This window comes from Cebidichthys violaceus, unplaced genomic scaffold (assembly GCF_023349555.1).
Source record: "Cebidichthys violaceus isolate CVI_PGR_0920_01 unplaced genomic scaffold, fCebVio1.0.p SCAF_71, whole genome shotgun sequence".
NCBI lineage: Eukaryota > Metazoa > Chordata > Actinopteri > Perciformes > Stichaeidae > Cebidichthys > Cebidichthys violaceus.
Window position 1 is genome coordinate 108,880 of NW_027176939.1, and position 26,121 is coordinate 135,000.

General features: G+C 45.5%; 2 protein-coding genes across 3 annotated transcripts in view; both read right to left on the reverse strand.

Moving 5' to 3' along the window:
• Positions 1 to 5: 5 nt before the first annotated feature.
• On the reverse strand, positions 6 to 16,371 carry sestd1 (SEC14 and spectrin domains 1). Of its 2 annotated transcripts, XR_011105380.1 has the most exons (20): positions 16,108 to 16,371; positions 13,216 to 13,285; positions 12,969 to 13,077; positions 11,917 to 12,007; positions 11,721 to 11,834; positions 8,414 to 8,527; positions 8,208 to 8,302; positions 8,024 to 8,079; positions 6,816 to 6,881; positions 6,136 to 6,293; positions 4,403 to 4,525; positions 4,011 to 4,205; positions 3,523 to 3,637; positions 3,262 to 3,430; positions 2,883 to 2,964; positions 2,606 to 2,728; positions 2,308 to 2,499; positions 2,072 to 2,175; positions 526 to 1,814; positions 6 to 428 (listed from the first exon to the last, which is right to left on the reverse strand). XR_011105380.1 is itself a non-coding variant. In XM_068736653.1 (19 exons), exons 2-19 carry the CDS (start codon positions 13,283 to 13,285, stop codon positions 1,514 to 1,516), a joined length of 2,277 nt encoding a protein of 758 aa, XP_068592754.1. In that variant the 5' UTR covers positions 16,108 to 16,371; the 3' UTR covers positions 6 to 1,513. The 2 variants fall into 2 exon arrangements, 1 of the variants encoding a protein (XP_068592754.1); XM_068736653.1 differs by having other exon boundaries at positions 6 to 1,814.
• A 3,807-nt stretch (positions 16,372 to 20,178) lies between these two features.
• The window catches only part of LOC137891879 (organic cation/carnitine transporter 2-like), a 6,829-nt gene continuing 886 nt past the window's right edge, over positions 20,179 to 26,121 (reverse strand). Inside the window, exons 2-11 of the mRNA XM_068736685.1 lie at positions 25,947 to 26,121; positions 24,959 to 25,062; positions 24,242 to 24,396; positions 23,860 to 24,031; positions 23,236 to 23,362; positions 23,054 to 23,154; positions 22,650 to 22,861; positions 21,624 to 21,806; positions 20,912 to 21,047; positions 20,179 to 20,406 (exon numbers count right to left, since the gene is read on the reverse strand). The exon at positions 25,947 to 26,121 is cut by the window's right edge and continues 14 nt beyond it. Of these exons, the coding sequence (XP_068592786.1) occupies positions 20,304 to 20,406; positions 20,912 to 21,047; positions 21,624 to 21,806; positions 22,650 to 22,861; positions 23,054 to 23,154; positions 23,236 to 23,362; positions 23,860 to 24,031; positions 24,242 to 24,396; positions 24,959 to 25,062; positions 25,947 to 26,121 (1,468 nt within the window). The 3' untranslated portion in view covers positions 20,179 to 20,303. The remainder of the gene's footprint in view (positions 20,407 to 20,911; positions 21,048 to 21,623; positions 21,807 to 22,649; positions 22,862 to 23,053; positions 23,155 to 23,235; positions 23,363 to 23,859; positions 24,032 to 24,241; positions 24,397 to 24,958; positions 25,063 to 25,946) is intronic.

Sequence of the window (26,121 nt, forward strand, 5' to 3'; positions counted from 1 at the left end):
ACTTTAAAATGCTTCTTTATTTAGAGGATGATGTCATATGTATATATTATCAGACAGAGAGCAAGACGCAGTATCTAGCGGTTACACTTACAGCAGCAGTTATCGGTCAAAAACACCAACCAGTCACGGCAAGTTTAGCTTAAAAAAAGTGAAAATAAATAGAAAAGGGGAATCGGTCCATTTCTGACGTCGGTCCGGATCACACGGGTCCGATTCTCACGTCACGAAGGCAGCGGGCTGATTCATCACAGCGAAGTGGTCGGAGCCTCTTGAAAGATGATGAGCATCATGAAAACACGGTTACAACTACAACTACACCTACACCTACACCCACACCCACAGAGCAGCTCAGACGTCCAGTCAGTCGAGTCGTCTCTAGAAATCAAGATCTTTCTCCTGTTTCCACTCCAGAATTCATTTGGTCAAATCTGTAATTGCCAAGATACAGAGAAAAATAACAATTCAATAATCAATGCTCTAAATTTAATATTACATTATTTGGCCAAACTCAGGCAACTGAGTTACTTTTTTCCGGGATGTGTCCTCAGGTCATCCTCATCCTTTGGTCTTAGAGGTAAAGTCTTGTTTAAGGTGCGACATGCTGTGTGCCCACATCACTTCAAGAGAAGCATAACTTCACTAATAATGGAAACGTTTTACTTTTAGCCGGTCGGATGTTGCTTCACGTTGCTCTGTGGGACTTGTAGCTGTCTCTGTGGGACTTGTAGCTGTCTTTGTGGGACTTGTAGCTGTCTCTGTGGGACTTGTAGCTGTCTCTGTGGGACTTGTAGTTGTCTCTGTGGGACTTGTAGTTGTCTCTTTGGGACTTGTAGTTGTCTCGATGCTAATGCTCATTTGTAGCACGTGTGATTCAGCCCGGAGAGTCACCTGATGTGTCTGTGGGAGAAATGTACAGGACCGTTGGTGCTGCACACCTGATGCACTGTGGCTCCGCCCCTTCCTGTACAGGGAGGGGAAATAAAAAGGGTGGCGAGGAAGCAAGAAAGGCGAGAGGTCGGGGGAGGCACGGACAGAAACCTTGGTAACCGCGGTAGCACCATGGAAGCTCCACCCACTTAGGTGAACAAGTGGGGAAAGGCATGCTGGGAAAGAGGAGGTGGCATTAGCTGTACATTAGAAGAATACTTATCCAAACGTTATTTCACAGTCGAGCCGTCGTCAACAGAGCATCCAGAGATATGAATATTAATAATTCCAGTATTTTACAGTTCTACCGGATGGCGTAACGGCAGGAAAACAGTTATTGGGCGCTGTTGTCCCGGAGCAGACGGCGGTAGAGCCCTCTCAGGTTCTGCTGATCGGAGTGACGGGATCACATCCAACACGTCTCCCATCTTCCAGGAAGGGCAAGCAGTGAGGCTGATGGGAAATGTAGTCCTAATGCAGAGAAATACCAGCGGCGAGAACAACCTGCTGGGAGACAGAAGCAACCGGTCGCAGGTTTCGGTGGAAGTTAACGAGCTGCCTTTCATTAACGAGCTTCACGCGTCCATTAGCAGTCCTGCGTGGCCCTCTCTAAGTCTCCACCCTGCTGCCCCGCCTCCTCTTCCTCCTCCTCCTCCTCCTCCTCCTCATCATCTTGCTCCTCTTTCTCGCTCAGTTCCTCGCCGATCACGTCCAGCCGCGCCTCCTGCCCGTTCAGCACCTCCACCTCCTCCTCCTCGTCCTCCTCGTCGTTATGAAGCTCCACCTCCTGCAGCTGCAGCCGTCGCTCCTCCACCAGCAGGAGGCGCTCCCTGACGCCCTCCGCCGCCGCCGCCGTGTCACTGGGACTCCCGAAGTACTGCTCGGTCCTGAAACGAAGGAGTTTGTATCACATGAAGTGTGTGTCGCACTACAGGGACTCACCTGGTGACTGAGTTTTAGGGTTAATAGAAGCTATAATCAATATCTTTAGATCAACTATGGCTCACATGACTACTACTAATCGAACCAGGGGAGTTGTCTGGATGGAGTTAGGCATGTAGTGCTTAGACTCCAGAGAAGGTACGTCAGTGTGTGTGTGTGTGTGTGTGTGTGTGTGTGTGTGTGTGTGTGTGTGTGTTCGTACCCATCAGGGAAGATAACAGGCAAGATTAGTCTGTCCAGCAGAGTTTTCCCAGAAGAGTCCACTTCATCCAGAGACTCTGGGTCCACACACTCCTGCTGTAACACCTGAAACACAGCAACAATCTAACCGTCAACGTCTGTGTAGCAGCAGCGGTGTGCCGGGGTTCCCCGCTGCGATGTCGACTACAGCATCATTTTTAAAAACGGTGAGGTCTTTTCTCTTTCATCCCGCCTCACCCTCTCGGCAGCGGTGTGGAAGTTCAGGGCCAGCTCCAGTCTCTGCTGCCGCTCCTCCGCGCTGACGCTGAACTGCTTCCAGACTCGGTTGAGTCTCGGCAGAGTGTCTCCGGACGAGCGCGTCGTGCAGCGCAGGGACTGACAGAGGACGACGGTCGCCTGCAGCAGCTGGCGGCCGTAGTCGTACGTGCTCTGCAGGAAGAGACGGGAGGATGGAGGCATCAACTCGTCATTCTTTCCCACTCTTAGAGTTGACAGTGTTACGTTTCTTATTGGAGTGTAGTACGAGTTGTGTCACCTGAGCGACGTCCACAAACTTCCTGTGTTTGTCCAACATGATCCTGGTCTCCTGAGAGTCGTCGCCCAGTCTGACGTGGGTCTTCAACAGGGCGTCCAACAGCTCGCCAAGCCACTCCACTGCCTGAACACACACACACACACACACACACACACACACACACACACACACACACACACACACACACACACACACACACACACACACAGATGATTATCTCATCAAGACAGGAAGTGTTGTCGTGTGTGTTGTTGTCGTCGTGGTTTTTGTGTCCTACCTGTAAAGCATCTTCTTCACATTTGAATAGCTGGACCATCTGTAGCATCTTCAGCCTCCTCACATCCACCATGTCCTCACACCTGCAACACACACACACACACACACACACTTAATTCACATATCCCAACTAACAGTTTAACGTGCCGCTATCGCCCCCTAGGAGCTGTAATGTCCATCACAGCGTGTTTCACCTGTAGTGGAGCTAAACATGTAAACGTTGTCCTGAGGGTGGCATTAGAGGGGAGGTCTGGGTCACATTCAAATTTAAGAGAGTTCATCCTCTGAGGAGCAGGACTGACATCGGGACATTTGATGAAAATCTGACCCGTGGTTGTATACTTCTAGTACTTATCTCCCCGCTTTGAACAGACGGCTACCTCTGCTTGCGGAGCTGCATCTCCTCCATCACGGTCTGGACGTGCTGAGTGTTGTCCTGCTGATCCCCGGCTGGACTCTCCTCCGCTTCCTCCAGGGGCCACGGCGGCTGGGTGCACATCTGCTCCATCAGCATCCCCCCCTTCTGACGCAGAGAAGAGAGACCTGCCTCTGCACAGACAGACGTGGACGCACACACTTCCATTAACGCCACAAAGGAAAAATAATGAAAGAACAAGCTTTATCGTTCGTAGAGCACCGACCGACAGTCTGCAGCTTCTCCTCCAGCAGCTTGAGGTTCTGTTGAATCGAAGCCCCGTCAGCTGGAGCCACGTCAGCACAGAGCATGCCCAGCAGGCCGTCCAACTGCTGGGACAACTGCAGGGGCAGACACACAGCTTTAACTCTTCAGAATAAATAACATGCACTTATATCTTCATGCCACTGGATCCACATTCAGATTCATCACGGAACGTTCTGGTATTAGTTTGTGGAAACAACAACATGTGATCCATCAGTTTACCTCCTGAAGAGCTCATTTCTTTCACTTTTGACAAGGCTAGCAGTTTCCCTCCGTCTACAGTCTTTGTGCTAAGCTAGGCTAAATAGTCCCGGACCCATCTCTGTACTGGAAGCACAAAAAGCTCCTTTTATTGTTTCCAGTTTGAACATCCAGCATAAAGTTATGCAGAGGTGTGTGTGTGTGTGTGTGTGTGTGTGTGTGTGTGTGCGTGTGCGTGTGCGTGTGTACCTCCTGTGTGATGCCATGGAAGCCCTGCGCCGCCTGCAGGACGTTCTGCCGGCCCTCCAGCTGAGCAGCCTGCTGGTAGCAGACGTCGCTCAGCTGCTGCTGCAGCGCCTTCAGCTCCAACACCTCCTCCTCCTCGCCGGCACTGAGCAAGGCAGCGATCTGCTGGTTCAACTCCACGTACACCGCGAACCACTCCTGTACAGAACACACAGACACAGAGTGAGCCCGACGCAATACAACTCTACTCAGATCTGTATTTAGCCCCAAATCAGATTCATCAATGTGCTTGTCACATGATGACGTGTGTGTGTGTGTGTGTGTGTGTGTGTGTGTGTGTGTGTGTGTGTGTGTGTGTGTGTGTGTGTGTGTGTGTCCTCTATGCGTTGCATTACACTGTGCTGGCTCTCGATCTCCTCGTGTTTCTGCTGCAGGGCCTGAGCCGCTCGCATGGAGTCCCCGATCGCCTGCTGAGTCTTCAGCAGCTCTGAACCTGGACCCTGCAGCCAGGTGACCACCTGAGATGAAGAGGGAGAGAAAACACACAACACACACACACACACACACACTCAGTGATATGCTTTAGAGGGAGACGCTGGTCCCATTCCCCTCCGGCTCACAGCTGGAGCACTTGAACGGTTTGGAAACCAGGACTCAGAAAGTGAAGCGGCTACATGAATGAACTCAACCACCGTTCATTATATATTCATATCTACTGTGACGTGTCAGAATGTCTACTGGGAGACGTGATGGTGAGGATCTCCTTCTGAGGTGCAGTGCAGCAGAGCGACCAGCAGGGGGCCTCAGCCTCTACTCGTCTCTCTGTGACCCTATCAAACATGATGTCACATCACATCATTTACTTTGAGATCTACTGTCCTTAAATCCATTCTTATGTAAATAATAAGCACTAAAATCACTTTTCCTTTTTAACTTAACTTTGACTTAATTTATGAATCGTGTATTAAAGAGGCATTCCACAGACGCAGCATTGCTCTGTCATTGAGTTGGAGGAGAAACAAGAAATACATTTTAGAACAGGAAGATCAAAGTCGAAGGAGCAGAGGAAGACACTACGAGTCAAGCACCAAGAGACGCTGGATCCTACATTTCCCAAAATGCAACAGTTTCGATAGACCCTCTCGACCAAGTAAATGCCTTTCAAATACCACGCCCCGAGTTTGTTTACTCATTTTATTTAATTATCTAATACATGTTTGTATTTGACACAATATTTACAATGAATATTACAGATATTTGTTTAGTGGTGACGTTTAAATTCTTTAAAAATAATTCAGTTAAAAAGGCTTTTCTGTTTGTTTATTGCAAATTAAAAATACACAATGATTCAGTCATGAGTCATGAGTAGTACTGCAGTATCACATGGTCACATGGTCGTCCAGATGTGTGTCAGAAGTATCATGATTCAATTGTATTTATCAGGTCAGTGAAAGAGCAAACACACACACACACACACACACACATACACACACACACACACACTTCGATCCAGAAGTAGGCCGCCACCCGATCCCCCCCCCCCGCCCAACCTCAACTCCTCCAGGCTAGCGACCGACATGGTGCGGTTCCCATGGCAACCCCCGGGCTCATCTCCAAGACGGCGGCGTTACCCATCAGCTCCTGCGGCTGCAGGAGTCCCAGTAACCACAGAGGAGTCTACTTCTACAGAAGAGCTGCTCGCTGACAGCGTCTGAGGGTCAGAGGTCACAGACCGGACCAGGAAAGAGTCGGGAGGCTACCGCAGCAATGTATGCAGCTCACATCGTCTACATGTTTGTCTACATGTGAAACACAGACCGGACACTCGGGGGAACAGCTAGTCTGGCTCTGTCTAAAGAGGTTTTTAGAAACAGTTCCACCTACCATGAATGTCTCGGCCACGCTTTAGTCTCGCTGCAAAAAACACCCCAAACATGAATCATCCCCACGGTTGAAAAAAAAAAAAAAAAAAAAAGCGAGATTGTGGCCAATATATTAAACAAAACAGCATTTTAAGAGATGGAAACAGAGTCACATCTGTGTGTGTGTGTGTGTGTGTGTGTGTGTGTGAGTGTGAGTGTGAGTGTGTGTGTGTGTGTGTGTGTGTGTGTGTGTGTGTGTGTGTTACCTGCATGACTTTGGCGTGGATCTCGTCCAGCTGTGTGCGTTTGTTTCGCTGCCTGCACAGCTCCTGGTATCTGGTGTACTGCTCCCTGAGCGAGTCCAGCAGCTTCATCACCTGAGGCTGAGCCAGCAGCTCCTCCTCCATGGGACACCAGGCCGGACCTGGAGGTCAGAGGGCAGAGACGGGTCAGGTGTGAAGAGCTGCAGGGGGGGGGGATCTCTGGTCTGATCGTACAAAGTAGTTCCTTTTAAAACCCATAAACGTTTTCTTTAAACTCCTTCTGGTCTGATTAGAGGTGGTTTAGACATCCGTCACTCGAACGTCTCATGAGGTCACATATGTTGGACACTCACAGGCTTGTGTGTTTTGTTGAACACATTCTAAACCCACGGGTCTTAATCTGCTGCTATAGCAGCCTCCACTTGCAGGCTTTCCACCAGATTTTAGGAAACCAGGCTTGCAGGGATTTGCAACCATCGGGCCTCGAGAGCATTACTGAGGTCCAACACCGACGTGTTGGTGATAAAGTACCGAGGACTGTAGCGGTCCACGCAGAACCCTCGTCCACTGCGTCGTACTGTAGTAGAAACTCTGAAGGACCTCTTTCAACTGTTCATCTCAGAGACAGACGAATGCACAAAACGATACACAAGACATTCACTCATTCACTCATGCTTCCTCACCTCCCTGTCCTCCTCCCTCTGAGCCGTTGAAACGCCGCTGCTGCAGCTCCGACAGCAGCTCATGACCTGCAGACAGACAGAGAGACAGACAGACAGACAGACAGACAGACAGACAGAGAAGGGTGGGGGGTGAGATGAATTAAAAGCCCATTATACAAAAAGCATCTGAGACAATAACGTGTCAGTGTTTGTGTCCATGCTGCAGAGGGAGGAGGGTGGCACCACAAACAAAGGCCTCCTTTCACCTCCTACAGACACAGGCTGCTCAGTACAGTGAACGCAGCCAACCATCGCTCCTCCATCACTCATCCATCGCTCCTCCATCGCTCATCCATCGCTCCTCCATCACTCATCCATCACTCCTCCATCACTCCTCCATCACTCCTCCATCACTCATCCATCGCTCCTCCAATGTAATGTATGATTTCATGTCTATAAAGATTGTGCAGCTATAGAAAGTAAAGTCATGAAGACACAGACACTGGGATACAAACACCAGATAACACAGTCAACTCCTTGAAGAGAGTTCTTCTCCATCAGAAGTAACAACATGCATCAATCCACAATGGTATTTTATATATATATATATATATATATATATATATATATATATATATATATATATATATATCCTCAGTGCTCTGGGCTCAGCAGTTTGCAGTTTAACGTAACCCTAATTTCCCTCCGAGGATCAACAAAATCTATTTCTGATTCTGATATGTATTCATAATTTCCTTCCTGCAGCCTGCCTCTCTCTGTATAAATAACACACAGCTCAAAGAAGGCTGCTTCATTCAGCTGAGAGTGACGGAGCGACGGAGCTCACCCCGTCATGGAGCTCACCCCGTCATGGAGCTCACCCCGTCATGGAGCTCACCCCGTCATGGAGTGGGAGGTTTGGCCGCTCGGATGCAGGATTCTTTCGGTCACTGCCCAGAGTTCACGACAACGAGTGAGAGGAGCTGTGTTGATACTAAGAAAATAACTCAAGCTGAAGATAGAGCGCTGGTTGGCTTATTATTTCTACTGTAAGAGCTTTTATTTATTCTGCAAGGGGAGAAATCAGTTCACAAAAGAAGACTCTCCTAAAGAACACCCTCTCTGTGTCCCCTGTGGCGCTGCAGTGGAGGGACAGTCTCTTGAAATGGGTCTCAGACGTGAGGACAAACACGTCTGAGACGGCTACAGAGAGAGGAGGAGATAGTTACCGGTCTGAAGGACGGTCTCTGGGTCGACAGACGGCAAGAGGGCGCAGTCAGCTGATCTGAGGACAGAAAGACACGCAGCTGTGACTTTCATCTGTCTGCTGTAGGTGGACATTAAACTGTAGCTGTGTGTGTGTGTGTGTGTGTGTGTGTGTGTGTGTGTGTGTGTGTGTGTGAGTGAGCGTACTTCTCCCTGTCCACGGCGCTGCCCTTGTCGCTGTCGTTGATAACCAGCAGCTCGTCCAGCAGCGACGTCGACTCCTTGGTGAACTTCTCAAAAACCTGCGACGAATGAAACGGACGTCAACAAACAGGTTACCACAGCAACAAGCTTTTAGTTTAGTTTCGTAAAAATATCAAATACATGGATTTATTAAAAATGAAAATACTGACCAGTCTCTTGTTGAGCCAGTCGTTGTGGTCGTAGTCCAGACTTCCCCCAAAATCGTCCGTCAGCTGACAGGGTTCAATGTAACGAGTCAACTTGTTGGCCGACACCAGGATCACCTGACAGGAAGCACAGACGCCAGCGCTGAGTGAACTGATCACCTTTAAGTGTAAAAGAGACACGGACTGTCCAAACACCCGCACTACCAGTGACAATGACTCAGCATGATTACAATCAAATATTCACGTTGAGTCCTATTAATCACACATCGGAGGCGTTGAGAAGTGTTGCCATATGTATCAGATTATCTGAGAAACACAAGAGTTCTGAAGGAAAATGAAGGAGGAGTCATTCCTGCACCACCACTGTAGATCGACATGCGGAGCAGGTCCTCATCCCAGAGCCAGCCGCCATGTTTCTACAGTAGCCCAGGAGGGACAAACGCTGGCTCTAGATAGGGGCTCACCGCGATCTCACACGTGTGCGTCGGCCCACCGTAGTTCTTCTGTGTGCTTGGCACACGGGAGAAGTTTCGGTTGGTTGCCGATCATCAACCTCAGCGCCAGATGGCGACACACACACACACACACACACACACACACACACACACACACACACACACACACACACACACACACACACACACACACACACACACACACACACACACACACACTGCACACTTTATTATCGCTACACATCAGGACAGTGGAGATGATGAGCGCAATGAGTCACTTCTATTCCTGCGTCCCCCGGAAGAGAATGAGGACGGTGAGGAGCTACGTCAGGAGAATGGAAAGCACCCCGAGTGTGCATGAAGCTGTGATGCACAAACAAAGGTCCCTAAATATTAAAAAACAACAACGTTTTGTTTGACACGTAAATCAAGGTTTAGGACCCTCCTTAAGACGGTTTCTGAGACGTTTTGTAGCAGCTGATCACAGATCAGTCCACCAACCCAAAAGAGTTCATGGATCACAAGATCACAGAGCACTTTCTAAATGTGGAGATAGAGAGCTCACTGTTCATTGGCAGCCTGCGAGCGGATCTGGATCAGGTTTTACAGAACACCATCTTCTGAAGATGGTGCCGGTCTGTACATTTTCTCCTTTTATATTATCACTGGATAATGTGCTCTGACCTGCACTCATGAGGAGGTCGCTTTACAAAGGAGCGTGAACGGTCAGACAGCTGGTCGAGAGACGTCCTTCCAGCTGTCGCTGCGGCAGATGCTGTCGGAGAAATAGGACTCTACTCAGTGTGTGTGTGTGTGTGTGTGTGTGTGTGTGTGTGTGTTTATTCAAACGTTAGGTCAGACTCTAGAGCAGCTGTGCGACACACACCCCACTGTGACATACACACACTCTCCATAGTTTAGATGAGTCACATTTCAACACCGTCACCGGAATCTCCCTTCCAGCAGCTGTGTGTGTGTGTGTGTGTGTGTGTGTGTGTGTGTGTGTGTGTGTGTGTGTGTGTGTGTGTGTGTTAAAATAAAGTGAAGAAGAAGAGTCCTTGAACACATTTAAATAATCAACCCCAGCACGTTATCATTACACCATTGAACTGCTGCCGTTAACTAGCCGACTCGCACGCACCCGAACGCACTAAATGTCTATTATTATGAGCGGCAACTTTACAAGTTGCTACACACCCACCAACTTGCTCCGGTTACCGTGGCAACAACTATAGAGCCAACATGGCTACAGAAATCTGGGTCACAGCGACTACTGATCTCCGTCAGTAAAACCATCTGTTTCAATAGAGAGGGAGGCTGGCCGGTAATCACGACGCACACACACACACACACACACACACACACACACACACACACACACACACACACACACACACACACACACACACACGCCATCGACTCTGGCTCAGGTTTCCAGCAGCAATCAGGACAGTTAACGATGCTCAAGGTTATCATAACTGGCTCAGTTTTTCTGTCTGTTTGATATCAGCTTAACAACATTAAGTGTGTGTGTGTGTGTGTGTGTGTGTGTGTGTGTGTGTGTGTGTGTGTGTGTGTGTGTGTGTGTGTGTGTGCTTTTGCACCAAAATGTCATCACAAGAGCAAAAACTGAAAATGCAGACCGTCTGTTTGGATAGAAACTGGGTTTTCCACACTGGTTCTTCTGGTTCAGAGCGGCTTGAATCACGGTTGCCTTTTAGGCGCGGTGGACAGAACGTCAATGATATGAAGCCCGTCACTATCTGAGGAAAGGAGGCCAAAGAGTGGAGCAGAAGATTTCTCAACAACGGGCTGAGAAGTGAGGAATCAACACACGGCCAAACCAGGCGCCAACCTCCGGTTCTGAAGAGTGAAGCCAAAGCTGAAGAGCCTTAAAGCTGCATTCTCTCTAGTGTCCACCAGGGGGCGACTCCTCTGGTTGAATAGAAGTCTAGTCTAAAATGACTCTACTTCTCTCTTGATTTATTCCCTCAGTAAACATTGTAAACATGAGTTTATGGTCTCAGTCTCTAGTTTACAGTCTTCTTCAATACAGCATGATGTTCATTTAGTACATTATGCTCCATTTAGAGTCAAACAGACCATAAAGCAGGGGATGCTTTAGTACTTCGCAGTCCAAATATGGTCACTTCCATTCACTGGTTGCAAGAAAACAAGATGGCGACGGGCAAAATGCCAAATTCGAAGGCTTCAAAATGGCAGTCCAGAAACCAATGGGTGGAGTCACGACGTCTACGTCTACTTCTTTTATACAATATACGAGCCAAACAGTGCAGGAAACATTAAAAACAGGTGAAATATGATTATAGAACAGAGATCATAATGCGTGCAGTGGAGCCAACACCCACGTTGAGCCACAAGAATATAAAAGAATTGAATAATATCAGCACCGTTCCTTCCACTGTTGTCACTTTACTTCCTTGTACGTTCTTAAATCCATCCAATAGTTGTTGCGATGTTTAAATCTGGACCAGCCAGCGGACCACTAGCGTGGCAACAAAATTACATAGTTGCTTTTTTAATGACAAACTGTATATCTGCAACGTTTCAGTTTGTAAAAAAAAGCAGTGGAAACAGAAGGAGAAGAAGGGTTCAGGAAAGTTCAGGTCAGGAAAGACAAATGTGACGGGTTGGTGAGTTCCCACAGAGGGAAAGGCAACGGAACACCAACACAGCAACTTCAGGTTGACCAGGAAGCATCTCCGGACTGTTCCTGAGCTTCAGCTGTCACAATCTCACGGAAAAACAGCCTCCGATTGAGAAAAACCTTCATGATGTTTGACAGAAAACCACAAAGACCTCTCAGTGAGCGCGAATAAACCGTGGAGACTCACCTCGAAGCCCAGGCGGTCTTTCTCCTTCCAGAAGCAGAAGTGCGTGACCTTCTTGTCCCAGAATTCATCCGGCTTCACCACGCAGACCAGCGACACCTCGGCCGGAATCACATTCTGAAACGGCACCGGCAGCATCATCGTACTCGGTCACAAGTCATAAAGTCACTCACGTCATCGCTGGGATCCACGTCCGTACCTGCAGCATGAGCACCACGGTCTTCACGATGTTCCACTGAGACTTCCGTCCGTCCACGATGACAGTGAAACCCCGAGCCTTACACTTCTGACTGAGAGGGAGAGAAAAGTTAGAAGCGTTTTATAAGACGAGTAAATTACTCAGACTGTAGAACACTCAGTGACAGGGCTGCCCATCCAAACGGACTGTGTGTGAATGAAGATCAAGTGTGAAGGCTACTTCAGGAGCGTCAGAGTGGTGCATTCATGGCCACTTACTACGATCTGAGGACAACTTCGGTGTTACATTTGTACTTTGGGAAATAATTTCAGTTACGATAACATTGGACTCAAGCAGTGTTCAGTCATCAGCGATACGAACCGTATCCATAAGTAGAAAAATAAGACTTGAAGATATGTCATTGGCCCGAATACAAGACGTTTGTTCTAGTTATTATTAAAGTGTAACACCAGCTCCTACAGAGAGTTGCCTTATGAGACGATTGTAGCCTTGATGCTCCTTGTTTTCATGAAGCACAGTTTGACCTACAGGGATTTCAAACAGCGCGTGTTATGTGTTGTGGAGGAAATAAACTCCCGACAAGAGATAACGAGTTGAAAGCATCGGGCGACATCTTTACTGCAGAAATAAAACGGGGGAATGAATCACTCGAAAAAGCTGCCAAAAAAGGCTGCATATGGAGAACGTTGTGATGTGGAGCTCAAACATAGACTGAAACATACAAACTGTAAGAGAAAGAGTATGATAGAGATGATTGTGACTGAAAAACCAACTGGATTATGCTTTAATGTTTCAGGACAGGAACTCTCATCGCGGGGGAACTTTCCGACCAGACCGATCGGAGAGAGTTTTTATATCCTCACAAACAGCTGTTGGAAGAGGGAGGGCTTATCTCATAATCAGGGCCGATACGAGTTGTAATGAACTGGAATCATCCTTTAAGCCCTTTAAAGTACAGCTGAACATGCTGGACTCAGACGCTGCCAGGAGACAAGATACAAAGATACAAAAGACCCAGCAGCTCCTCAGCGACGAGTTGATCCCCAACATACCTGGGGATGCTGAGCAGGTAGTCCAGTGTGGCGCTGAGCTCCTCCATGCTGGTCTGATCTGAACTGAGAGGGATGGTCAGGATCAGACCACTGCGCCGGTCTTTGCCCCCTGAAGACAGACAGGTCAGTAGATTACTGAGTGAAGAGCATGTACACTGAGATTATAGAGTCCTCACATGTAGACATGTTATCTTATGTGTGTGTGTGTGTGTGTGTGTGTGTGTGTGTGTGTGTGTGTGTGTTTTACCCGACAGAAAGGCCAGTTTCTTCTTAAGGATGGGGAGCATGGCGGTCGCTTCCACGGTAACGTTGGACATCTGTAGACAGACACATGCACAACAATTACAGGGAGGAAGGTTCAAATTGTATTAATTTAAAGTCTACTTAAATATTCACAATATGTACACCTGTCTGCCAGTCCAGACATTAGTCCACAAGGTCAAAGACTAGTCCACAATCTCAGTCACTAGTATACAATCTTAGTCACTAGTCCACATGCTCAGTCACTAGTATACAATCTTAGTCACTAGTCCACAATCTCAGTCACTAGTCCACAATCTTAGTCACTAGTCCACAATCTCAGTCACCAGTATACAATCTTAGTCACTAGTCCACAATCTCAGTCACTAGTATACAATCTTAGTCACTAGTCCACAATCTCAGTCACTAGTATACAATCTTAGTCACTAGTCCACAATCTCAGTCACCAGTATACAATCTTAGTCACTAGTCCACAATCTCAGTCACTAGTATACAATCTTAGTCACTAGTCCACAATCTCAGTCACTAGTATACAATCTTAGTCACTAGTCCACAATCTCAGTCACTAGTCCACAATCTTAGTCACTAGTCCACAATCTCAGTCACTAGTATACAATCTTAGTCACTAGTCCACAATCTTAGTCACTAGTATACAATCTCAGTCACTAGTCCACAATCTCAGTCACTAGTCCACAATCTCAGTCACTAGTCCACAATCTTAGTCACTAGTATACAATCTTAGTCACTAGTCCACATGCTCAGTCACTAGTCCACAATCTTAGTCACTAGTCCACAATCTTAGTCACTAGTATACAATCTTAGTCACTAGTATACAATCTCAGTCACTAGTATACAATCTTAGTCACTAGTATACAATCTCAGTCACTAGTCCACAATCTTAGTCACTAGTATACAATCTTAGTCACTAGTCCACATGCTCAGTCACTAGTCCACAATCTTAGTCACTAGTATACAATCTTAGTCACTAGTATACAATCTTAGTCACTAGTATACAATCTCAGTCACTAGTCCACAATCTTAGTCACTAGTATACAATCTCAGTCCCTAGTCCACAATCTTAGTCACTAGTATACAATCTTAGTCACTAGTCCACATGCTCAGTCACTAGTCCACATGCTCAGTCACTATGCTCAGTCACTAGTCCACGATCTTAGTCACTAGTCCACATGCTCAGTCACTATGCTCAGTCACTAGTATACAATCTTAGTCACTAGTCCACATGCTCAGTCACTATGCTCAGTCACTAGTCCACGATCTTAGTCACTAGTCCACATGCTCAGTCACTAGTCCACAGTGTTATTCAGCAGCTCACAGCTGTGTGTGCTACCTGTCTCTCAGTGCTCAGATGACTACTACTGGGTCACCAGTAAACCCGGTAGCAGCACAGACACACTACAAACCTCAGCTGAAATCATTTATGAATATATTGGAATCTTTGCTGGCATTTCTCCAAACAGATTCAGATTCTCGGCTTCACATTCAGCACAGTCGGTTTCATCAGTTCATTTAAAGAAGGGATGCATCAATCTGACTCACTCAGTCCAGATACTGATTCATGAGCTTCATCACCAATCTGATACCGGAGTTCAACGAGCTGTGTGCGTCACTGTGTGGAAGTGACCGGGATCATTTTGTATGAGTAAGGGTCCACGTCGGGCTCAATTTTGCTTTCCTAACATTGCAAAACTAAACTAAAATAAATAAATACATATATATAAATAAACTGAATTGTTGGTTTGACATCTGTATCAGTTTCAACCCTCTCTCTGCAATTGTCTGGTTTAAATGTCCATCGTTTCCATTGTTTCATCACGTAATGACAGATACTGGTTTATACACTAGTTTCTTATTTAACGCTCTGAGTCAGATGTCGGTGGTTGGATTTGGTTACCTTAGAACATGCTAGCCGTTTCCACCCGTTTCCAGTCTTTATGCTAAGCTAACCGTCTCCAGACTCATATTTGACGACAGACACGAGAGTGTAGTCAAACTCATCATCAGAACTCTAGGCAAGAAAATGAATAACGATGTTTCTAAAAATGTTTTACTATTCCTTGTGAAATCTTTCAGTTTGACAGTTTGTATTGTCTTTTGTGATTATTAATTATTATTAATCTTTCTGTTCAGTTCATTCACAGGTAGCACAATACTGTACATGCATTGAACCATCACTTTAAACCTCATTCTAAAAACATTGTTTCTACTTTTACTGTATGTGGTATAGTGTGTGCTTATATAAATAGTGTAATTATACTATGTTATACCATATCTATGTTAGTATTGAGCTTTTCAGACTTTTTCTCACTCCTATCCTGAGATTCAAATACTGGACTTGACATAATTTGCCACAAACATCATCTCTTTATCTAAGCTTTTAGGTGATGTTTATTGTTTAAGTGATGAACATTATTTGTTATAGTGAAATACTTAACTAAGACACTTACTCCTCAGGGCTTTAATGTGTTTATCTTTTATACTGTTACTAAACATTTGTATCGTTTGTGTTCTGATAAACTATGATCCCCATTAGTCGTATTATTAGTGGTAATAGATGAGTGTGGTTCCTGCAGCACCAGCCAGTCTTGCTGCAGGGCTTCATCTTCATCTTCCTCCTTCTCCTCCTCCTCCTCCTCCTCAGCCTGCCTGCGGCCTGGCTGCAGCGGCAGGACGGCCCGGCACGGCTCGGTTTGCCTCGGCTTGGTTCGGCTCGGCCCACAGACACAATGACCTACATTCAGCGGCTGCAGACTGCGGCTGCTGCGGCTCTGACCTCCCTCGCCTCAGCCTCGACCCACGCGCAGTATCGACAACTTCGGGATCGATCAACAATAAGTATCGATCGGGCGGCTTTTCTTACCTTTTGGTCAAATCTGCAGCATTATCCTGTCCCGGTTTTTCCTCTCCCTGTCCTCCTCCCGTACTCCTCCCGTGTCTCTCCTTCTCCTCTTCTGCAGCTCTTCCTCTCCTCCTCCTCCTCCTCCTCCTGTTTCTCCTCTCGGGCTGGTTTGTCGGCGGATATTCAATCTGCTTCCCATCAGACGCCGAAGATCCCAGTTTGCTCTCCGTTAGCTTTGAACAACAGTGGAAACACACAGGGAGCAGGCGGCGAAAGCTCGCGACTCTGCGCAGCCTCAGTGAAGCCCAATAAAAAAATACGACTTCCGGTAAAGCGACTTTCCAAATAAAAGCCCGGAGGAGCCGCAGAGGAACATGTTTTCAATAAAGAAGCGGGGGAACTGAATATCATGCATAATATCTAATGGCCATTTTCATGTGCAAGTCTTATCCATATTTATATTTGTTAACAATTTCGTCTTGAATTATTTTTTCCCCCAATTTTTATCTTCTTGTATATTTATTTATTATTTATTTCAATATGTTTGGTAAACCATTTTTAAAACAGTCACATTTTAAGTGAACTTGCATGCATTCATATGTTTTTTGTTTGAGCTTGTGGACCAATAAAATGTACTTTATTGTGGCTTTGCTTTTATTGTGCCAGACTGATTTATCAGTTTTATATATGCTTCTGTGTGTCAATTAGTGTCTATGCAGGGCAATGTTTAGTCTGTATTTCGATTAACATTAATATCTCTCATTCTCTTGCTTTGTATGTCTCGCATGTGTCTTTTAACTCAATTTAATTTAGTCTTTTATTTTTAATTTTTTACCTCAGAATATACCATAGTGTATTCCTTTAAACATTTGTAAGCATGCAGAATATGGAAAAGAGTACATAAATAGCAGAAAAAAACTTACATTTTCAGATACCATTTTAAACATTTATTATAGAGACTCATATTCAAAGCAATGAAAAGGGTGATATTAACGTATTACTAGGGCTGCTGGCATCTCAGCAAATGTGTAATATCCAGTAGTGCAATATCTCAGCTATCTTACTGTTTTTAGGCCACAGCAAATATATATTTTCTATTCATAATATATATTGTTATACTTAATAGGTCTACTGCTGACAACATAGACCTACTACTGACAACATAGACCTACTACTGACAGCATAGACCTACTGCTGACAACATAGACCTACTACTTACAACATAGACCTACTACTGACAACATAGACCTACTACTGACAACATAGGTCTACTACTGACAACATAGACCTACTGCTGACAGCATAGACCTACTACTGACAACATAGATCTACTGCTGACAACATAGACCTACTACTGACAACATAGACCTACTGCTGACAACATAGACCTACTACTGACAACATAGACCTACTACTGACAACATAGACCTACTGCTGACAACATAGATCTCGTACTGACAACATAGACCTACTGTTGACAGCATAGATCTACTACTGACAACATAGACCTACTGCTGACAGCATAGACCTACTGCTGACAGCATAGACCTACTACTGACAACATAGATCTCGTACTGACAACACAGACCTACTACTGACAACATAGACCTACTACTGACAACATATACCTACTACTGACAGCATAGATCTACTGCTGACAACATAGACCTACTACTGACAACATAGACCTACTGCTGACAACATAGACCTACTGCTGACAACATAGACCTACTACTGACAGCATAGACCTACTACTGACAACATAGACCTACTACTGACAGCATAGACCTACTGCTGACAGCATAGATCTACTACTGACAACATAGACCTACTGCTGACAGCATCGACCTACTACTGACAACATAGATCTCGTACTGACAACACAGACCTACTACTGACAACATAGACCTACTACTGACAACATATACCTACTACTGACAGCATAGACCTACTGCTGACAACATAGATCTACTACTGACAGCATAGACCTACTACTGACAACATAGACCTACTACTGACAGCATAGACCTACTGCTGACAACATAGATCTACTACTGACAACATAGACCTACTACTGACAACATAGACCTACTACTGACAGCATAGACCTACTGCTGACAGCATAGACCTACTACTGACAACATAGACCTACTGCTGACAGCATAGACCTACTACTGACAACATAGATCTACTGCTGACAACATAGACCTACTACTGACAACATAGACCTACTGCTGACAACATAGACCTACTACTGACAACATAGACCTACTGCTGACAACATAGATCTCGTACTGACAACATAGACCTACTGCTGACAACATAGATCTCGTACTGACAACATAGACCTACTGTTGACAGCATAGATCTACTACTGACAACATAGACCTACTGCTGACAGCATAGACCTACTGCTGACAGCATAGACCTACTACTGACAACATAGACCTACTACTGACAGCATAGACCTACTGCTGACAGCATAGATCTACTACTGACAACATAGACCTACTGCTGACAGCATCGACCTACTACTGACAACATAGATCTCGTACTGACAACACAGACCTACTACTGACAACATAGACCTACTACTGACAACATATACCTACTACTGACAGCATAGACCTACTGCTGACAACATAGATCTACTACTGACAGCATAGACCTACTACTGACAACATAGACCTACTACTGACAGCATAGACCTACTGCTGACAACATAGATCTACTACTGACAACATAGACCTACTACTGACAACATAGACCTACTACTGACAGCATAGACCTACTGCTGACAGCATAGACCTACTACTGACAACATAGACCTACTGCTGACAGCATAGACCTACTACTGACAACATAGGTCTACTGCTGGCAACATAGACCTACTGCTGACAACATAGACCTACTACTGACAACATAGGTCTACTGCTGACAACATAGACCTACTACTGACAACATAGGTCTACTGCTGACAACATAGACCTACTACTGACAACATAGACCTACTACTGACAGCATAGACCTACTGCTGACAGCATAGACCTACTACTGACAACATAGACCTACTGCTGACAGCATAGACCTACTACTGACAACATAGACCTACTGCTGACAACATATATCTACTACTGACAACATAGGTCTACTACTGACAACATAGGTCTACTACTGACAACATATACCTTCTGTTGACAACATATATCTACTACTGACAACATAGACCTACTACTGACAACATAGATCTACTACTGACAACATAGACCTACTACTGACAACATAGGTCTACTGCTGACAACATAGACCTACTGCTGACAACATAGACCTACTACTGACAACATAGGTCTACTGCTGACAACATAGACCTACTACTGACAACATAGACCTACTACTGACAACATAGGTCTACTGCTGACAACATAGGTCTACTGCTGACAACATAGATCTACTGCTGACAACATAGGTCTACTGCTGACAACATAGACCTACTACTGACAACATAGGTCTACTGCTGACAACATAGACCTACTACTGACAACATAGGTCTACTGCTGACAACATAGACCTACTACTGACAACATAGGTCTACTGCTGACAACATAGACCTACTACTGACAACATAGGTCTACTGCTTACAGCCTCAAATCTGTTCAGAATACACATTCAAATTAACTTTCATCTTAAATTCAGTTTATGATCTATATTACTTTCCACCTTCATATTTATGCTGAGATTGAGTTCATGTCATGTTTATCATCTCAATGTTTCAAACCATCAGTAGAAACATAGTAAACTAGGTCTAAAGCAAGTGAAGCAAGCGGCTATGTGAATTTTAACATCCATTTTAAAGTTCTGCTGACTTTTAAAGGAACTGTGTGTAAGATTTGGGGGGTTTATGTGAAGAAATGGAATATAATATTCATAATATGCTTTTATTACCACCACCATATTCTCTCGACATGCTGGAAAAGTGAGGGGTGAGCGGAGGGGTGTTGGATGCAATCTGCAACTTCACCATTAGACGCCACACTGCTCAGCAGTATGTCCTTACCGTATGTGAAGACAATAATCTGTTTGTACTATTCATAAGGTGTAAGTGAATGCATCACTCTAAATGTTCACAAGTCTAAAATGCAGTTCAGTTCATCTAACAGGTTTGGGTGGTTTCAGTTTCATCCATAGCTCTGTTTTTCCATCCATGTGTGTCGGGAGTCTTATAGGCGAGTTGTGCAGATGATCTCAGGTGCAGTAGTCGAGTCTTGAGTTAATTTCCCATCATCCTTTGCAGGAGGCGTGGAGGCCCATGGCCACTTGAACCTGGAAGCCAGATGAGGAGAGCTACATTACTCAATCTGCACATTAGCAATGTCTTGCTTCACTCTGTTGTCAAGTTCTTGTTTTTTAATTGCACATATCTTGTTCTAGATTTCTTCACAAATATTCATATTGGATATGTAATTCGATATGGTAGATCTTTCTTTCACATGTATATTTCCTCTTTTTGGTTCTTCATGGCCAGCTGCTGTTTCTTTTTGTGCCCTGCTGTTTCATTTTGTAATGTGTAATTTAGTGTGAGTGTCTTTCTAAAAAGCAGCACTGTGGAGTAAAAGGTATATTATTCCTCCCTACATCAAAACTGGCCAAATAGCGTAAATCATCAAGACAAACTCCTTGTATGTGCAATCCTATTTTTCTGATTTGTTGCTGTGTAGACTAGTGTTCCAATAGTTTCAGTCACTTAATTTCAAAGAGTCACAGTCAGATTCGTGGACTATTCTTTTTCCTGTGATGATTGCATCGCCACTCAAAAGTGCAGACTGACCGCTGTGTGACCGCCATCTGCTGGATGGTGTCGGGCAGCGGCCGTCTGAAGGTCTCCGGCAGGAAGACGCAGATCACGACGCTGAGCAACGACAGACAACCCACAATGATCCACGGCAGGAACTGATTGAACACAGCTGGAGACAAAACCAAACCGCATAAGTGAGTTCATACTATGTCCAATACGGTCCTTTGTTCTAATCTTTACCAAATCTGTATCACCAGATCAAACCGAGGGCAACTGAAAAAATGTCTTTTTTGTCATTTGGGTGAACTCAGCCTTTAACAGCCAGAAGTGAATGCATCACCAGAGCGGCCTCACAGCTACTACTGTAGATGGATTACTGAACGGGCCGACAGGACACAGGACCAGGGACCCAGCAGGTTAGGGGGCCAGGGCTTCAGTTTGAAGCTACTGCTAACATTTATTGTTGGGAAGTCACAAAGAGAAGCAAAACTACCAAAAGCTACTACTACTACAAAGGGATGTAAAACAACCCAAAATATGTCTGTGTGAATCTGTGGCTCTTGTTCTTACGGTGGACTGTTGGGGCCCTTTACATGCAGGGGCCCACTGTCTTTTAATCCGTCCGTGGCTACTTACTTGAGCTGGTATTGGCGGTACCACTACGACAACACATGTTTTGTTGTAATAAGTTATTGTATATACTCTATAAACTCCACAGTGTAATGTGTGAAGGGAGAGGTCTCACCCAGCTGCAGCAGGTATGGGGAAACAGAGGATCCCACTCTGGAGAACATGGCACAGGTAGACATTGCTGTGTTCCTGATGACTGTGGGAGACAGCTCACCGGTGTATATGTACAACATCCCCATGGCGCCCAGAATGCCAAATTTACCCACCAGCACCAGGATCAGGGTGAGGACTGGTTGACCTGAAGGAAAGAGGAGGAATGTAAGTAATTGATATCAAACATCTCTGAAGCACTCCCCAAGACATGGGGATCGTACTCTAACACGAGTCGTTAACATGCGAGGCCACGTGACTTCACAAAAATAGACAATTCGTGTCCCAGTACACAAAACCAATAAACCGGCAATGGCAGGGAAGTAGACAAGCATGTAAACTCTGCTGATTTAAAATACTCAGAAAATATGTTCTGCACATGTTACAGTTAACTTCCATGAACTGAGAACACACTGTGAAAGGGTTAAAGCTGTAAGACCAAAATACAGATGAATCCCAGACCGCGTTAGCAACCTGCCAATCATAAGGTAGCCTGCTTTACCCGGCGTTATCTTTTATTTTGCTTTTAATGGGAGCATAATGTACTAAATGAACATCATGCTGTATTGAAGAAGACTGTAAACTAGAGACTGAGACCATAAACTCATGTTTACAATGTTTACTGAGGGAATAAATCAAGAGAGAAGTAGAGTCATTTTAGACTAGACTTCTATACAACCAGAGGAGTCGCCCCCTGCTGGACACTAAAGAGAATGCAGCTTTAAGACGCTTTCAGATTGGCTGCACTTTTAAGAAGCCAATGCCGCCTGGTCCTGCTTCTCAGTCTCAGTCACTTGTCACAGCTATTAGTGCATTTACAACTTTTAGGACCTAATTATTTAAACAAGGGTTATTCAAGTGTTACTCCTGGGAAGTTGATTAACCAAAAACGCATCCCGGGAAGGAAAACGGAATTTGTAGCTACAGGGCACAGCAACTATGTCCATTGTTTTTTCAAAGCGCGGCACTCTTCCTGGCGGCTTTGTCTTACTCAGAGTGATCTGGATGAGCAGCAGCGCTAGCCCCCCCAGCAGGGTGAAGAAGATATATGACAGGCGGCGAGGAAGACTGCGTGCCGTCAGCCAGCTAGCAGTATACGCCGGGAGCTCAACAGCCGTCAACAGGAAGTAGTTCAGGAAGGGGTTGCCATAAAGACCAGACACGTTGAATGACAATCCAAAGTAACATACACTGATAGAAAACCTGCAGACAACAAGAGAACAACACTTTATCACAGTAAAGGTTGTGGAAATTAACAACTTGTTGAGATACTGTATCCTGCTCTGGATAGAAAACAACCTTACTATTGGTAGCGCTAGCAAGGGCTAGCAAAGAAAGAGAACATTTTCCTGAATTTCAGGTAAATTCTTGTGATGGAAAAGGGCCTTAACTCACCACATGATCCACAGAATAAGTGACATATGTCGAATGTTTGATGTCCTCAGCAGGTCCAGAAAGCTGAGGGACTCTGCCTTCTCACTTGTTGCTTTTTCAACCTATGGAAAGACAGAAACTGCAGTACAATGTCCATCGTCCTTAAGTTTTTTCGAAACAAGGCTGAGGTTTGAGGTTCTTACATTGGCTGAGAGGAAGATGACATGTGGAGCTTCCACTCGGTTCTCCAGAGCCGCTGACCTCAGCAGGAGTTCTGCTTCCTGAATACGGCCACGAGACACCAACCAGCGTGAAGACTCTGGAATCAGCCTTTTGGACAGAAAATTGCAAATGCTTTGGTGAGAATCGGAGCTGGAATCTAGATCACCCTGGTTCATCCATCTGTGTGCAATGCAGTCCATCAAGGTCAGACGTGATCTGAGAAGCGTGGCGAAAAGTTACAAGACATGACACCGTGCTCAAGCTAAAACAGGGCGTGAAGTTGCACTTTCACAACACATTCCAACTCGTCACATATTGACACTTTTTCAGGAGTAACTCAACAACGCTTTGGGACATGAACACGGGCCTCGAATCCTGGCCTCCTGGTTGAAAGTCCTGTATTTGTTTGACCCACCTGCCCGATGTTGGTATATAGTTTTTAAAATACGTCATCACTCTCCTAGGGCATTTTCTCCGTGCGTCTAATAATGGCACGGATGGGTTTATGTTGAAGTTAATTCAAAGACTGATAATAATCTGAAAACAAATGAATTGAATAGTATCAAATGCAGATTGAGCTTCATAGTGTACTGAGGTCATCTTACCACCAGAGGGGGATACAGGCCAGGCCTGGCACAGCCATCACCAGAGACAGGTGTCTCCAGCTCCTGACCAGGTATGCGGTGACAGGCAGCATCAATACACCTAACACGTAGGCCCAAGGCATGCACAGGCTGCAGAAGAGAACTCTGGTTGAACCCATCAGGATCTCTGAGCCTGTGAAGGAAACAGTGTCAGGCAAAGCATCGGCTTTGAAAGTATACAAGGACAAAACACACAGAAGAAGATTTCAAAAGCGTCCTCATCGGTATCGATATGGTCTCATTCTGTCCTCCAGTGAGACTCCATCGAGACAACAACACTAACACAAGAGCACAGTGAAGGACAAAAGTCAGCAGTCACAGTGTCGAAATGAAAAAGTCGTACCCAGTACAAACACAACTATGTAGCTGGTGATCTGACCCAGGCCCAGTATGAAGAAGAGCACGATGAAGACGGGCCAGGATGTGGCAAAGGCCAACGCGCTGCTGAAGATGCTCAGGACGGCGATGGCACCAAACAGCACTGGCTTCCTGCCAAACCTGAAGTACAAATACAACAGAGTGGTATCAGCCACTGTACTGCAGCACAGATGTTCCTCTATTCAGACACTAATTAGAAACAGGACGGTATTGTTGGAAGATACCATGACGGTCGTCCAAGTCCGGGTAAACCATGTTTTTGAATGTTCAGGTTGAACATTAAGTATCTTTCAGCTAACCTGTGGCTACGGCTCGGGAGAGAGAGGGATCGTCCACCAATCGTACAATCAGCTGTGCGATCTCCAGGCCTGCAGTCTACGTTCAAAGTGTCCGTGGGCAAGATACGGAACTCCAATGTATCCCTCCTAATGAGCAGTTGGTACCTTGAATGGTAGCTTATGCATCAGTGTATGAACAGTGAATGCTGGCTAGTGTTGTAAAGAGCTTTGAGTGATCGCTAAGACTAGAAAAGTGCAATATAAGTACAGTCCGTCTAACCAAACCTCAAAAACATGCTGTATGTCTAAGCTTAAGTTTTTTGCCATACACTTCCTTTTTCACATGACGTGTGTTTAGTCAATGCTTGGTTCTACTTTCTACATCTGACTGTGTAGAAAAGTACCGGTCAGAGATCAGTCCTGAGACGAAGCATCCGGACAATCCTCCCACGAAGTAGGCGAGGGAGGTCAGCGGCTGTTTCCACTGTTCGCCGCACACCAGGTCGAACTGAAAGACAAGGCACATGTGGGAATCCTGCAGCAGACCTAAAAACTATAAAGTGGAATAACACTACGGACATAAACACTGGAATACAACAAACATGGGAATGGAGGATTAACCCAAGAAACAGACATTAGAACCATGAAGTGGTCACCAGCAGTCAGAGTCTTTTGACCAGCTGTGCTGGTTTTGCTGTTCTTCCTGCACTTCTTGATCCTGAGTCTCTCTTCATCTCAGGCTTTTGCCCGAGCTTCTGAATCCGTTTTCTGCTTAAACCCACTGGTTCTTGATCTGATCACAGTCCTCCAGCTCCTTAGAGTCTGGTCTGCAGTGTTCAGCTTCTCATATTCTGGTCCTTCAGGATCCATGTTCTCAGAGACAGTCTTCTAGTGTGCTGCTCTGCTGAGCCCAGTTTCACTTATGTTTTGTGTTAATCTTAGAGTCTACCTCTTAAGTAAGTCTTTATTGTGTCAAACTCACAAAAGAAGAAAAAGGACAAACAAACTGCAATACCTCTACAAACATGGAAACACAGCTGTTCTTTTTTGTATTTGCACATAAAATAATCGGACTAAAAGTTCAATCCAGATTTAATAACAAACACAAACATAGGTTTAGTAGCTGCAGCTGTTGTGCAGCAGAAGTTGTGGCGTTACACCACACAGGCAGATGAATTATGCGAGAGACACCGATCCAGTCATTTCAGTTTAATCACCAATGAGGCAAAGATCAGTGACCATGAGAGTCATGAGCCTTCAGTGTTTTACAGTGTAAACAGTAATGAACAGTAGATGGGTGGAGGATGTGGGGGACCAATGGAAACAGTAAAAGTACAATTGAGTGTATTAATACTCGCAGTAGTAAATTCCACAGCAGCAGTAGCTCAGTACCTCACTGACTACGGTAGACTGGTAGTACTCAGTACTGTAGGTCCACCCATCTTTGCAGCCCTCCTGTGTCAGGCTGGACAGGTTGTGGACCAGATCCTGGCTGGGTCTGGCTCCCAGGGCAGACAGGTTCTGCACCAGGTCCAGCTCGTACCGGCTACAGCCGCTCCTCTCCGGC

Bases quoted from the DNA above. Each gene is read 5' to 3' on its own strand.
- sestd1 (XM_068736653.1), bottom strand. From the start codon at position 13,285: ATGTCCAACGTTACCGTGGAAGCGACCGCCATGCTCCCCATCCTTAAG. The intron at 2,176-2,307 runs GTGAGGCGGGAT...GCTGTGTTTCAG, and splicing joins TCCACACCGCTGCCGAGAGG to GTGTTACAGCAGGAGTGTGT. The intron at 1,815-2,071 runs GTACGAACACAC...CCTTCGTTTCAG, and splicing joins CCTGTTATCTTCCCTGATGG to GACCGAGCAGTACTTCGGGA.